The 15,153-nt window shown below is 37.0% G+C and overlaps 1 protein-coding gene across 4 annotated transcripts in view; it reads left to right on the top strand.

Moving 5' to 3' along the window:
- CLHC1 (clathrin heavy chain linker domain containing 1) overlaps positions 1–15,153 on the top strand; it is a 132,581-nt gene that overhangs the window by 85,056 nt on the left and 32,372 nt on the right. Inside the window, exon 10 of one of the 4 annotated variants that reach the window (XM_077134264.1) lies at positions 54–3,532. The exons of 1 other annotated variant lie outside the window; for it this stretch is intronic. In XM_077134264.1, the coding sequence (XP_076990379.1) occupies positions 54–250 (197 nt within the window). In that variant the 3' untranslated portion in view covers positions 251–3,532. Of the gene's footprint in view, positions 1–53; positions 3,533–15,153 lie in introns of those variants that run through there. 2 more of the 4 variants (XM_077134262.1, XM_077134261.1) reach the window with 2 other exon arrangements.

Below are 15,153 nucleotides of genomic sequence, written 5' to 3'. Positions count from 1 at the left end.
ATTATCAAATAAGGATAAATGCCATATTAAATAATGTTGTGTTTTGTCTGCAGATGCAATTGAACATCTTATCATAAGTGATCCATTTTTCTGCCTAGAAAAGTGGCAAGAAATGGCAAATATATGTTCACAAATTGGCTTTGACAAATTATCTGAGGACATTATGTCTATTCTTCTGTCTCAGGCCGGAGTTATCGAAATTTCTGAAGAGAATGATACAGTCAACTTAATGGAACATGTTTTTTGGTAGTTCCATATCTTCACCAATTGAGGGAGCTTGTATAACATTTTATGTATGTTGGTTGGGTAAGCTGGTCCTGGCATTGCTAATTTATAAATAAATCTATAAGATAGAGCCCTCAGAAACAAATCACACTTCTTATTATGACAACATTTAGATTTGTCCTTGATACCACTGCTTTCTTTTTTCATATGGTCATTTCTTATATTGAGCCTCGATAAAATCCAAGAATATGATTTTGTGTAAAAATGAATGTAGACGTTTCTATCTAAGGATATAAGCTAATGTACAGAAATATTTTTCTTTGGTGATCTATTTGATAACAAGAACTTAGAATATGTGGGCAGTATATTGTCCATTAGACTGTCTTCCCAAATATCAAATGCTACAAACCTGACTTGACAAGAGAAGCTGATATCATCTCAAGCTTGAACTCTTTGATAAGAACATAGAGTTGAGTAATTTCGTACTGCTGATTTAAGGAAGTGACACATGCTTTAATATATACACATTACAAAGGTTATACACTTCTACTATAAAATTTGGGAACTTGGTACATTATTACATAGAGAGAGAACCAGACATATTTGGCATGGAAGTAGACCTGCACATCTCTAGGCATGGAAAATGTGTCCTAAGAAGTGGTTTTGGATCATTTCAAGTCTCTAGATAAGTATTTGATTGAGAGTTCAGAGTTCTCTGCCATGGATAGGTGTGGTATTTAAAATATTTAATGAATCAAGCAGGACAGATGCCTGACTCATCAGTACAGCTTTCAGACTTTATGCCACACCATGCATAACTGCTGAATGTCAGCCTTGATCATGGAACATGGCAAAAGTGAGCAGCTATTAGATAAAATGAGATCAAAGAGCATAACTTTTTCTCCTAAATTTAAGTTGAATGTATTATTTTTAATTTTGTAATGGAAAGAATATGAACTCAAAGTCATACAGCCTCATATGCAAATTCTGGTCCTACCATTTACTCATTTGTAAAATATGAGCAATAATAAAAGGGTTGTTGTGAGGATTAGCAATAAGGTATGTATAGTGTATATGTATAGCATAATGGAAGAACTTAGAAGATACCTGTTATTTCAAGGCAATAATTCCCAGAATCACATTTTCCTCTATTTGGTCTGTACTTACTAATTCCCATATTTCTATCAATTTGTATTTAATGTAACTATCATCGTCTGGAGTGTTTGATATATTGATATACAGTATTGCCTAATAATATTTTAAGTTATCTGTCCACATTCATATTAGAGTTTCCTGGCTTATTATAAATCCAGAAGGATAGTGGCTGAGTTTTTAGTTTTTCCCTATAGTGCTTAACATAGTACCAGATAATTAAAATGCAGTTTTCTAAAACTTCATCTTTTTACGAAAGTATTTCGTGTGTATAATTTAAAAAGAAATGTATTACTAAAAGGCTTGTAATGGCTAATAATATTTTGATCACTGGCCTTCCTATTAGCTGTGACTTTTTTAAAAAAAGACGAAAGAGTAAAAAAGGAAGGGAAAGAAAAGACTTCAGCAGTGTTCATTGTTTTTTTCTTATAGGTGTATATTTAACATTTATTTTTTAGTTATTTTTAAATTAGAAGTTGCAAGTTTACAGAAAACTCATGCATAAAATACAGGACCCCTATGAATACTTCTCTCCCCCTGAACACTTTCGTGAACACTTGGCACCAATGTGGCACCTTTGTTACAACTGATGAAACAACAGTTCTATAATTATACCATTCATCAGAGTCCATAGATAATATTAGGGTTTGATGTTTGTGTTTTACAGTCCTATGATTTTTAAACTTTTTTTATTAATTAAAAAAATTAACAAACAAAACATTTAGATATCATTCCATTCTACATATACAATCAGTAATTCTTAATATCATCACATAGTTGCCTATTCATCGTTTCTTAGTACATTTGCATCGATTTAGAAAAAGAAATAAAAAGACAACAGAAAAAGAAATAAAATGATAATAGAGAAAAAAAAGACTATACATACCATACCCCTTACCCCTCACTTTCCTTTACCACTATTTCAAACTGAATTTATTTTAACATTTGTTCCCCCTATTATTTATTTTTATTCTATATGTTCTACTCTTCTGTTGATATAGTAGCTAAAAGGAGCATCAGACATAAGGTTTTCACATTCACAGAGTCTCATTGTGAAAGCTATATCATTGTTCAATCATCATCAAGAAACATGGCTACTGGAACACAGCACTACATTTTCAGGCAGTTCCCTCCAGCCTCTCCACTACATCTTGAACAACAAGGTGATATCTACTTAATGCGTAAGAATAACCTCCAGGATAACCTCTCGACTCTGTTTGGAATCTCTCAGCCATTGACACTTTGTCTCATTTTACTCTTCCCCCTTTTGGTGGAGGAGTTTCTCTCAATCCCTTAATCCCACCATTTTTGGTTCATTGTGGTTCTGATTTGCATTTCCCTAATGGCTAATGAAGTCAAGCATCTTTTCATGTGCTTATTGGCAATTTGTATACCTTCTTTGGAAAAAATGTCTATTCAAGTCTTTGGCTGATTTTTAAACTGGGTTGTCTGTCTTTTTGTTGTCAAGTTGTAGGATTTCCTTATATATTCTAGATATTAACTCAGATATGTGGTTTCCAAATATTTGCTCCCATTCTGTTTATTTTCTTTTTACTTTCATGATGAAGTCCATTGATGCACAAAAGTTTTTAATTTTGCAGAAGTCCTAGTTACATTCTCTTTGCTGCTCAAGCTTTTGATGTAGTCTAAGAAACCACTGCCTCATGCAGGGTTCTAAAGATGCATTCCTATGTTTTCTTCCAAGAGTTTTATATTTCTGGTTCTTATATTTAAGTATTTGAGGCATTCTGAGTTAATTTTGTATATAGTGTAAGGTAGGAGTCCACCTTCATCATTTGCATGTGGACATCCATCTTCCCAACACCATTTGTTGAAGAGGTATTTTTCCCCATTGATTGGACTTTGCACCTTAGTCAAAAATCAATTGGCTATCTCTCTCTAAGTCAACTCTGCAAATAAACTCAGTGCCCTCCCCCATACATGGGACATGATGTGTAGGGATGTAAATCTCCCTGGCAACATGGGACATGACTCCCAGGGATGAGCCTGGCCCTGGCATTGTTGGATTGAGAAAACCTTCCTGACCAAAGGGGGAAAAGAAGTGAAGCAAAGTAAAATTTCAGTAACTAAGAGATTTCAAATAGAGTTGAGAGGTCATTCTGGAGGTGATTCTTATGCATGATATGGATATTCCTTTTTATTTTCTAGTGTATTATAATAACTAGAAGGAAATACCTGAAACTGTTGAACTGTAATCCAGTAGCCTTGCTTCTTGATAATGATTGTATAACTACATAGCTTTTATAGTGTAACCATGTGATTGTGAAAAATTTGTGACTGACACTCCCTTTATTCAGTATATGGGCAGATGAGTAAGAAAATAAAGACAAAAAAATAAACAAATGGTAGGAGGGTGTTTTGGTTTTCTAGTACTACCGAATGCAAAATATCAGAAATGGATTGGCTTTTACAAAGGGGATTATTAAATTACAGATTTACATTTCTAATGCCATGAAAATGTCTGAATTAAGGCATCAGCATGATGATACCTGGACTCCCACTGGCATTTGGAATATCTCTGTCAGCTGGGAAGGCATGTGGCTGATGTGTCCCTGTCCCTTGTGCCTGAGCTCTGTTGTCTCAGCCTCAGTTTCCAGTGGAGGTTCCTCACTTAGCATCTCTGGAGCAAACTCTAGGTTTCATCTCTTAGCTTAGCAGTTCCAAATGTCTGTGTCTTGGCATCTCCTCTATGTATTGGGTCTCCAAGCATCTGAACTCTCTGCTCTCTGTGTCAGCTATTTTAAGGACCCCAGTAAACTAAGACCCATCTTGAGTGGGTGGGGTCACATCTCCATCTTATCAGAAGTTCACACCCACAATTGGGTGGGTTATATTTCCATAAAAACAGTCTACCTTAGAGGTCCCACCCTACAATGTGGATTAGGATTTAAAGAGCACAGTTGGACAAAAGATAAAGCAGGAAGCAGGGCAAGATGGTGGCATAGTGAGGTGTGGAATTTAGTTCATCCTCCAGAGCAGCTAGTAAATTGCCAGGAACGGTGCAGAACTGCTGGGGGAACATCGGTTACCTGACACTTAGCATACACCAGTTTGAACCAGGTGAAACAGCTGAGATCCCAAACAGAACTATAAGTCCCCCAAGCTGTGGCGGCTGGTGCCCCTCCCCCAAAGGCAGAGCAGGTTGGTTCCCTGAGGGGAAAGAAAACAGACTTTACTAGCAGCAAGGGCTTAATTTAACCAAGCTCCAATTGTGGAATTAATTAACAAATTCTGACTACTGAGAACAAACACAGATTAACCTAGAATAAGCACTAAAGGAACTAGGAGTTTTTTTCCTAGCAGAGAAGGGGTGGGACAGACAGAAAAAACAAACAATAACAGAGACTTTTTAAGTCAGACAGCATAAAATACTGGAAAAGGGATGGGGCTCCAAGAAAACGGGGCACATAGAGCCTGGAGATACATAGAGCCACTTACCAACTCTAGCTGTTGATTGACAAAATTGAGGAATGAGGGTCCAGCTCTGAAAAGGCTTTTTTGCCTTTTTTTTTTTAAAAATTTCTTAAACAGCTCATTAGCTAGAACTGGAAGCACTCTCAGGCTCAAGCACTGCCCCAGGCAAGGGTGGAGTTAAGCGTGTGTGGGAGACAGAGTAACCAGTCAGGAGAAAGGGGTTAATTCCCTAAAGGGTGTATCTTCCTCAAGAAAAGGGAGTGGGGTGGGGCCCAGCTCAAGTGAAATCCCTCCTTCAAGAATTCAGGCCCCAGGCACTGGAAAACAGGAGCAATCAAAGCCATCATACTACCTCAACTCTGTCTCAATCATGCCTGAGGCAAGGAAAGTCTGCTGAAATTAATGGCATGGCATCACTTTAAGTTGTTGGGAAGCTGCAAGCAAACAACACCACATACTGGGCAAGATAGGAAAAGCAGAGTCTAGAGGCTTCATAGGAAAGTCTGACAACTTGTTGGGTTTCACCCTCAGGGGAAACTGATGCTGACTACTCTTTTCTTCTGAGACATGGGCCTGTTTGGTCTGGAAAACTCTGACTGGGTCTATAATATGTGAGGAGACCCTTCTCAAAAAAAAAAAAAATGGCTCAATATAGGCAAGGCAAGAAACAGAGAAACAAGAACTGAAAAATTCTGATCAGTTAAATAGAACTTGTGCTAGAGGTCTAGAATAAGTTGAAGTGAATGTCAAAGAACAGATAGAAGACAAAGCCATCCAGTAAGAAAACCCTAGGTAAAAGAGTGAAAACAACCTCCAGAATTAACTAAGGAAATTAAATGCCTAGATGCCAGCCAAAAATAACTAGTCATACAAGGAAAATCAAAGATATGGTCCAATCAAAGAAAGTTCGTCAAACCAACACTTCAAATGTGAGACAGGAATTGAAACAACTCTGAATTTTTGAAAAGACATGGAAAATCTCATCAAAAATCAAATCAACAAGCTTAACATTCAGCAAACAAAAGTAGAACTTGAAAGTCTGAAAAAAAATCAGAACTTATGGGAATGAAAGTTACAATAGAAGAGATGAAAAAGCAATGGAAACCTACAATAGATTTGGAGAGGCATAAAAAAGATTAGTGAACTAGAGGACTGAACACCTGAAATCTGACACTCAAAAGAAAATATAGGGAAAAGAATGGAAAAATATGAGCAGGTCTCAGGGAATTGAATGACAACATGAAGCACATGAATATTTTTGTTGTGGATGTCCCAGAAGGAGAAGAGAAAGGAAAAGGAGGAAAACTAATGGAGAAAATAACTACTCAAAATTTCCCTCTCTTATGAAAGACATAAAATTATAGATCCAAGAAGTGCAATGTACCTCAAACAGAATAGATCCAAATAGACATACTCCAAGACACTTACTAATCAGATTGTCAAATGTCAAAGACAGAGAATTTTGAAAGTAGCAAGAGAAAAGCAACCCATCACATACAAGGGAAGCTCACTAAGACTATGTGTGGATTTCTCAGCAGAAACCATGGAGGCAACAAGGCAGTGGTATGATATATTTAAGAATCTAAAAGAGAAAAATTGCCAACCAAGAATTCTATACCCAGCAAAATTGTCCTTAAAAATGAGGGGGACTCTCTGGTGTTTGTTTCCAGGATGACATAGAAAACAAGGAATAATGGTCATGCCAAAAAGGGCCACAGCCACATGCAGCCTATTCACTGCATGAACTGTGCACGCTGCATGCCCAAGGATGAGGCCATTAAGAAGTTCATCATTTGAAACATATTAGAGGCCACAGTCATCAGGTTTCATTTCTGAAACAAGTGTCTTTGATGCCTATGTGCTTTCTAAGCTGTATGTGAAACTACATTACTATGTTAGTTGGCCATTCACAGCAAGGTGGTCAGGAACCAATCTCATGAAGCCTGGAAGGACAGGACACCCCCACCCTGATTTAGACCTGTAGATGTTTCCCTGTGACCTCCACTGAAGCCCATGTAAGGAGATGAGTCCATAAAGATTGAAGAAAAACTACTCTCTTGGAAGCAAATAAACTTTATAGCATAAGTGTGTCTGTTCCAGATAGGTAGGGGGTCTGGGATGTCAAAGGGATTCTGCACCAAGTATTCAAGTGTGGAATCCCAGGTAATCCTTTTAAATTTTAACTTTTTGTCCTGAAATACTTCCAAACGTACAGGACAGTTAAAAAATAATATACGCCCCATACATAAAACTCGAGCATGCCCTTACCCCCCAAATGCCCAGATTCACCAATGTTAATATCTTGCCACATTTGCTGTATCATTCTGTTTATCAATCTTAATGTGTAGGCTCCTCAAACAACATTACTGCCATGGGCTTTTCTTGAGAATGAGGATATTCACTTATGGAGCCACCTTAAGTGCAGTTAATCAAGTTCAAGGAGTTTGACCATGTTCTTAACCTCCTCTATAAAGTTCTTGTCACGAATTGCATGTTTTTTTTTTTTACATTAAGTTCAAAACCAGATTTTTCAATTATACTTCATGCATTTACCTTTTAGATCATGAAGGAAGTAAGTGGAGTTACAAACTAAAAAAAAAAATAAAAATAAAAATAGAAATGAGGGGGAGATTAAAATATTTTCAGACAAACATTCACTGAGAGTATTTATGACTAAGAGACCAGCTTTGTAAGAAATACTAAAGACAGGGGTCATTTTCAAGGTAGACCATATGCTAGGTCACAAAGCAAGTCTCAATAAATTTAAAAAGAGTGAAATCAGACAAAACACTTTCTCAGATCATAATGGAATGAAGTTGGAAATCAATAACAGTCAGAGGGCCAGAAAATGCAAAATATAGGGAGGCTAAACAACACACTCTTTAACAACCAGTGGGTAAAGAAAGAAATTACAAAAGAATTCAGTAAATATCTCGAGGCAAATGAAAATGAAAACACAATGTATCAAAATTTATGGGATACAGCAAAGGCTGTGTTAAGAGGGAAATTTATTGCCTTAAATGTCTATACTAAAAAAGAAGAAAGAGCAAATATCAAGAAATTAACTACTCACTTGGAAGAACTAAAGAAAGAATAGCAAACTAACCCCAAAGCAAACAAAAGGAAGGAAATAATGAAGATTAGAGCAGAAATAAATGAAATTGAGAACATGAAAACAATCAAGAAAATCAACAAAATCAAAAGTTGGTTCTTTGAGAAAATTGACAGACCTTTAGCTAGAAAGAAACAAAAAGAAAAAGGAAAGGATGCAAATAAAATTGTAAATGGGAGAGGAATGATAACTACTAACACCACAGAAGTAAAGGAGGTAATGAGGGAGATGTTATGAGCAACTATATGCTAATAAACTAGGCAATGTAGATGAAATGGATAACTTCCTAGAAAGGCATGAACAAACAACATTCACTGGGAAAGAAATAAGATGACCTTAATAAACCAATCACAAGTAAATAGATTGAGTCAGTCATCATGAAGCTCCTCAAAAAAGTCCAGGACTAGATGGATTCACATGAAAATTCTAGGAAGCATAGAAGAAAGAATCTGTACCAATCCTGCTCAAACTCTTCAAAAAAATGTAAGAGGAGGCAAAGCTACCTAACTCATCTATGAAGCCAATATCACCCTAATACCAAAGCCAGACAAAAATATTACAAGAAAAGAAAATCACAGACCAATCTCTTTAATGAATACAAATTCTAATGAATGCAAAAATCCTCAACAAAATACTTGCAAATCAAGTCCAGGAGCATACACCACGACCAAGTGGAATTTATTCCAGTTATGCAAGGATGATTCAAAATAAGAAAACCAATTAATGTAATACACCATATCAAAAAAATCAAAGTGGAAAACTACCTGATCATCTCGATGCAGGAAAGACATTTGACAAAATTCAGCTTCTTGATGAAAGCACTTCAAACAATAGGAATAGAAGGGAATTTTGTCAACATGATAAAGGAAACATATGAAAAACCCACTGCTAACATCATCCTCAATGGGAAAAGACTGAAAGTTTTCCCTCTAAGATCAGGACCAAGACAAAGATACCCACTGTTACCACTGTTATTCAACATTATGCTGGAAGTTCTATCCAGAGCAATTAGACAAGAAAAATAAATAAATGGCATCCAAAGTAGAAAGGAAGAAGTAAAACTCTTACTGTTTGCAGATGATACTGATATCATACTAGAGCTAATAAATGAGTATAGAAAAGTGGCAGGATACAAGATCAACATCACCAAATCTGTCATGTTTCTGTATACTAGTGATGTATACTAGTATACCGAAAACTACCAGAAATTGCTAAAAGAAATCATGGAAGACCTAAATAAATGGAAGGGCATACCATGTTCAGGGATTGGACGACTAAATATAGTTAAAATGTAAGTTCTACCCAAATTAATTTATAGATTCAATGCAATACCAATTAAAATCCCAAAAGCTTACTTTTCAGAAATATAAAAACCAATAACCAAATTTATTTGGAAGGGCAGGGTGCCATGAATAGTTAAAAAATATCTTGAGAAAGAAAAATGAAGTGGGAGGTCTCCCACTACCTGACTTTAAAGCATATTACCAAGCTACAGTGGTCAAAACAGCATGTTACTGGCATAAAGATAGATGTATTGACCAATGGAATAGAATAGAGTGTTCAGATATAGACCCTCTCATCTATATGGATAATTGATCTTTGATAATGCAGTCAAACAAACTCACCTGGGTCAGAGCAGCCTCTTCAATAAATGGTGCTTGGAGAACAGGATCTCCATATGCAAAATAATGAAAGAGGATCCATATCTCACACCCTATACAAAAATTAATTCAAAATGGATCAAAGACCTAAACATTAGTGCTAAGAAGTTAAAACTTTTAGAAGAAAATATAGAAAAATATTTTATAAAACCTGTAAATAGGAAGTGGTTTCCTAGATCTTACACCCAAAACACAAGTATTGAAGAAAGAAATAGATAAATGGGAACTCCTCAAAATTAAACAGTTTTGTGCATCAAAGTACTTTGTCAAAAAGGTAAAAAAAAAAAAAAAGGCAGCCTACACGATGGGAGACAATATTTGGAAACCACATATCAGATAAGGGTTTAGTACCCAGAATATATAAAGAGATTCTTCAACTCAACAACAAAAAGTCAAGCAATCTGATTTAAAAATTGGCAAAAGACATGAACAGACACTTTTCAGAAGAGGAAATACAAATGGCTAAAAGGCACATGAAAAAATGCTCAACTTCCCTGACTATTAGGGAAATGCAAATCAAAACTACAATGAGATATCATCTGACACCCGCTAGAGTGGCCATTAAAAAAGAAACAGAAAATGACAAATGCTGGAGAAGATGTGGAGAAAGTGGTATCCTAATCTGTTGTTGGTGGGAATGTAAAATGGTACAATCACTCTGGAAGGCAGTTTGGTTGTTCCTCAGGAAGCCAAGTATAGAAATGCCATATGATCCAGCAATCCCATTAGTAGGTATATATTTAGAGGAACTACAAGCAAGGACACAAACAGACATTTGCACACTCATGTTTTTAGCACTATTATTTATGATTGCCCAGAGATAGAAACAGCCCAAATGTCCATAAATGGATGAATGGCTAACCAAGCTGTAGTTGGTATATACAAAATGATGGACTATTACACAGCTCTAAGACAGAATAAAGTCATAAAGCATGTAACAGTGTAGATGAACCTTGAGGACATTATGCTGAGTGCAATTAGCCTGGAACAAAAGGACAAATACCGTATGATCTCACCAGTGTGAATTAACATTAATGTGTGAACTTTGAGCACTAAAGTAAAGAACACAGGTTATCAATACCGGACCCGATCTAGGGAAGATGGTGGCTTAGTAAGGTATAGGATGTAGTTTGTCCTCCAGAGAAGCTAGTAAATAGCCAGGAACAGTACAGAAAAACTGTTGGGGCCATGTCAGTGACTGGACAAACAGTGTACCCCAGTCTGGACAAGCTGGACCGGCTGTGAGCCCACCCAGTACTGTGAGTCCCCAAAGCCACAGCAGCTGGCACCCCTCCCCTACAGGCTGCTTCCCAGAGGGGATATGAAAGAGACTTCACTAGCAGCAAGGGCAAGGCACAACCAAGCTCCGATTGTGGAATTAACAAATTCTGACTACTAAAAATAAGCCCCCAGCTCACCTGAGCCTCAAGTAAAAGCTAAGGTTGCTGGGTTTTGCCCTGACACAGAGCAGGCAGGGCTGATGGAAAAAGAAAAAAAAAAAAAAAGCAGAGGTTTTTTTGATCAGTCAGTGCAAAATACTTGAAAGGGTCTGGGCCCTGAAGGAAAGGAGGGGATACATAGGACCTGGAGATACACAGTGCAATGTACCAACAAAGCTCTTGATCAGCAAACATGAGGAACAGGGGTCCTGCTCTGAAGCAGATTTTTTTTTTCTTTTCTTTTTCTGGCTGTGTTTCTGTGGCTTGACTGCTGTTTGGATACAGCTGCAGGGCTTCTCAGGCTCTGACTCCCCCAGGCAGGTGCCAAATTAAACTGGTTAGAGAGTTTGTCTGGAGGCTGTGCCTTCCCCAGGAGAGAGGTGGGACCTAGCTCAGGTGGAATCCCTCCCTCAAGGAATTCATACACCAGGGTCTGGAAAACTGAAGCAATTAACAACAGCCTACAACCTGTCCTCTGTCTCAACCATGCCCCCAGCAGGGAGAGTCTGCTGAAGTTAAAGGTACCACATCACCTTTACTGGTGGGACCCACAGGCAGACAGGCGCCACATGCTGGGCAGCATAGGAAAAACAGAGAGTCCAGAGGCTTCATAGGAAAGTCTTTCAACTTTCTGGGTCTCACCCAAAGGGAAAACTGATGCAGGTGACTCTTTCCTCCTGACAGAAGGTCAGTTTGGTCTGGTAAAATCTGGCTGGGGTTTATAATACCTAAGTCGCACCTCCTGAGGGTGGGGGTGGGGGTGGAGAGAAAGGCACCATACTGGTGGGGCAAGAAACAAGAAAATAAGAACTAAAAATTCTGATCTGTTAAACAAAACCTAAGCTAGAGGTCCAGAAAAAGCTGAACTGAATGTCAAAGAACAAACACAATGAATTCATCCAGCAAGAAAACCCTAGGTAAAAGAAGTGAAAGCAATCTCCAGAATAAACTAATTAAGGTAATTAAATGCCTAGATACCAGCAAAAAAATAACAAATCACACTAGGAAAATACAAGATATGGCCCAGTCAAAGGAACAAACCAACAATTCAAATGAGATACAGGAGTTGAAACAATTAATTCAGAATGTTTCAGCAGCAATGGAAAACCTCATAAAAAATCAAATCAGTGAATTGAGGGAGGATATAAAGAAGGCAAGGGATGAACAAAAAGAAGAAATCAAAAGTCTGAAAAAACAAATTACAGAACTTATGGGAATGAAAGGCACAGAAGAAGAGATTTAAAAAAAACAATGGAAACCTACAATGTTAGATTTCAAGAGGCAGAAGATAGGATTAGTGAACTGGAGGTTGGGACATCTGAAATCCGACAAGCAAAAGAAAATATGGGGGAAAGGATGGAAAAATATGAAGCACACGAATATACATTTTGTGGGTGTCCCAGAAGGAGAAGAGAAGAGAGAAGGAGGAGGAAAACTAAAGGAGGAAATTATCACTGAAAATGTCCCAACTCTTATAAAAGACTTAAAATTACAGATCCAAGAAGTGTAGCATACCCCAAACAGAATAGATCCAAATATATGTACCCCAAGACACTTATTAATCAGAATGTCAGATGTCAAAGAGAAAGAGAGAATCTTGAAAGCAGTGAGAGAAGCAATCCATCAAATACAAGGGAAGCCCAATAAGACTACGCATAGATTTCTCAGCAGAAACCATGTAGGTGAGAAGACAGTGGTATGATATATTTAAGATAATAAAAGAGAAAAACTGCCAACCAAGAATTCTATATCAAGCAAAACTGTTCTTAAAAATGAGGGGGAAATTAAAACATTTTCATACAAAAAATCATTGAAAGAATTTGTGACCAAGAGACTGGCTCTACAAGAAATACTAAAGGGAGCACTAGAGACAGATAGGAAAAGACAGGAGAGAGAGATATGGAGAAGAGCGTAGAAATGAAGACTATTAGTTAAGGTACAAAGAAGAAAAATTAGATATAACATATGTTCTAGTTTGCTAACTGCCAGAAGGCAATATACCAGAAGCGGAATGGCTTTTAAAAAGGGGAATTTAATGAGTTGCTAGTTTACAGCTCTAAGGCTGAGAAAATGTCCCAGTTAAAACAAGTCTATAGAAATGTCTAATCTAAGGCATCCAGGGAAACACACCTTGATTCAAGAAGGCCAATGAAGTTTAGGGTTTCTCTCTCAAGTGGAAGGGTACATGGCGAACACAGTCAGGGTTCCTCTCTCATCTTGAAGGGCACATGGCAAACATGGCATCATCTGCTAGCTTCTTCTCCTGGCTTCCTGTTTCATGAAGCTCCCGAGGAGGCATTTTCTTTCTTCATCTCCAAAGGTTGCTGGCTTGTGGGCTCTCTGCTTCTCATGGCTATGTCATTCTTCTCTCTCCGTTTCTCCCTCATTCTCCAAAATGTTTCCTCTTTTGTAAGACTTCAGAAACTTATCAAGACCCACCCAAATGAGCAAAGACACGCCTCTACCTAATCCAGCTTAATAATCACTCTTGATTAAATCACACCTCCAGGGAGATTATCTAATTACAGTTTCAAAGATACAATACAGAATAAGGATTAGAAGAAATGGCTGCCTTAACAAAATGGGATTAGGATTAAAACATGGCTTTTCTAGGGTCTATACATCATTTCAAACCAGCAAAACATATAAAATCAAAAAGGCAAAATGGTGGAAGAAAGTACTGCCCTTACAATAATAACACTAAATTTTAATGGATTAAACTCCCAATCAAAAGACATAGACTGACAGAATGGATTTAAAAACAGGACCCATTTATATACTGTCTACAGGAGATTCATCTTAGACACAAGGATAAACATAGGTTGATAGTGAAAGGTTGGGAAAAGATATTTCATGCAAACAACAATCAGAAAAGAGTAGGAGTAGGAATACTAATAATCCAACAAATTAAACTTCAAATGTAAAACAATTAAAAGAGACAAAGAAGGACACTATGTATTAATAAAAGGAACAGTTCAACAAGAAGACATAACAATAATAAATATTTATGCACCAAGTCACAGTGCTCCAAAATACATGAGGCAAACACTGAAAAGAGAAATAGACACATCTACCATAACAGTTGGAGACTTCAATACTGCACTCTCATCAATGGACAGAACATCTAGAAGAGGATCAATAAAGAAACAGAGAATTTGAACAGTACAATAAATTAGCTAGACTTAACAGACATTTATAGAACATTACACCCCACAACAGCAGGATACACCTTTTCCTCAAGTGCTCATGGATCATGCTCAAGGATAGACCATATGCTGGGTCACAAAGCAAGTCTCAATAAATTTAAAAAGATACAAATTATACAAAACACTTTCTCAGATCGTAAAGGAATGAAGTTGGAAATCAATAATAGGCAGAGGGCCAGAAAATTCACAAATACATGGAAGCTCAACAACGCACTCTTAAACAACCAGTGGGTCAAGAAAGAAATTACAAGAGAAATCAGTAAATATCTCGAGGCAAATGAAAATGAAAACACAACATATCAAAATTTATGGGATGCAGCAAAGGCAGTGCTAAGAGGGAAATTTACTGCCCTAAATGCCTATATCAAAAAAGAAGAAAGAGCAAAAATCGGGGAATTAACTGTTCACTTGGAAGAACTAGAAAGAATAGCAAACTAACCCGAAAACAAACAAAAGGAAAGAAATAAAGAAGATTAGAGCAGAAATAAATGAAATTGAGAACATGAAAACAATTGAGAAAATCAACAAAAACAGAAGTTGGTTCTATGAGAAAATGAATAAGATTGATGAACCCTTAGCAAGACTGACAAAAAGAAGAAGAGAGAGGCTGCAAATAAATAAAATCAGAAATGGAAGAGGAGAAATAACCACAAACCCTGAAGAAATAAAGGAGGTAATGAGAGGATACTATGAACAACTTTATGCTAAAAAACTAGACAATGTAGATGAAATGGATAAATTCCTAGTTAGGCATGAACAACCAACATTGACTTGAGAAGAAATAGATGCCCTCAACAAACCAATCACAAGTAAAGAAATTGAATTAGTCATTAAGAAGCTCCCCAAAAAGAAAAGTCCAGGACCAGATGGCTTCACATGTGAATTCTACCAAACATTCAAGAAAGAATTAGTGCCAAACCTGC

This window comes from Tamandua tetradactyla, chromosome 17 (assembly GCF_023851605.1).
Source record: "Tamandua tetradactyla isolate mTamTet1 chromosome 17, mTamTet1.pri, whole genome shotgun sequence".
Taxonomy (NCBI): domain Eukaryota; kingdom Metazoa; phylum Chordata; class Mammalia; order Pilosa; family Myrmecophagidae; genus Tamandua; species Tamandua tetradactyla.
The sequence above is the reverse complement of the archived record's forward strand: the minus strand, read 5'-3'. Positions and strand labels throughout refer to the sequence as shown.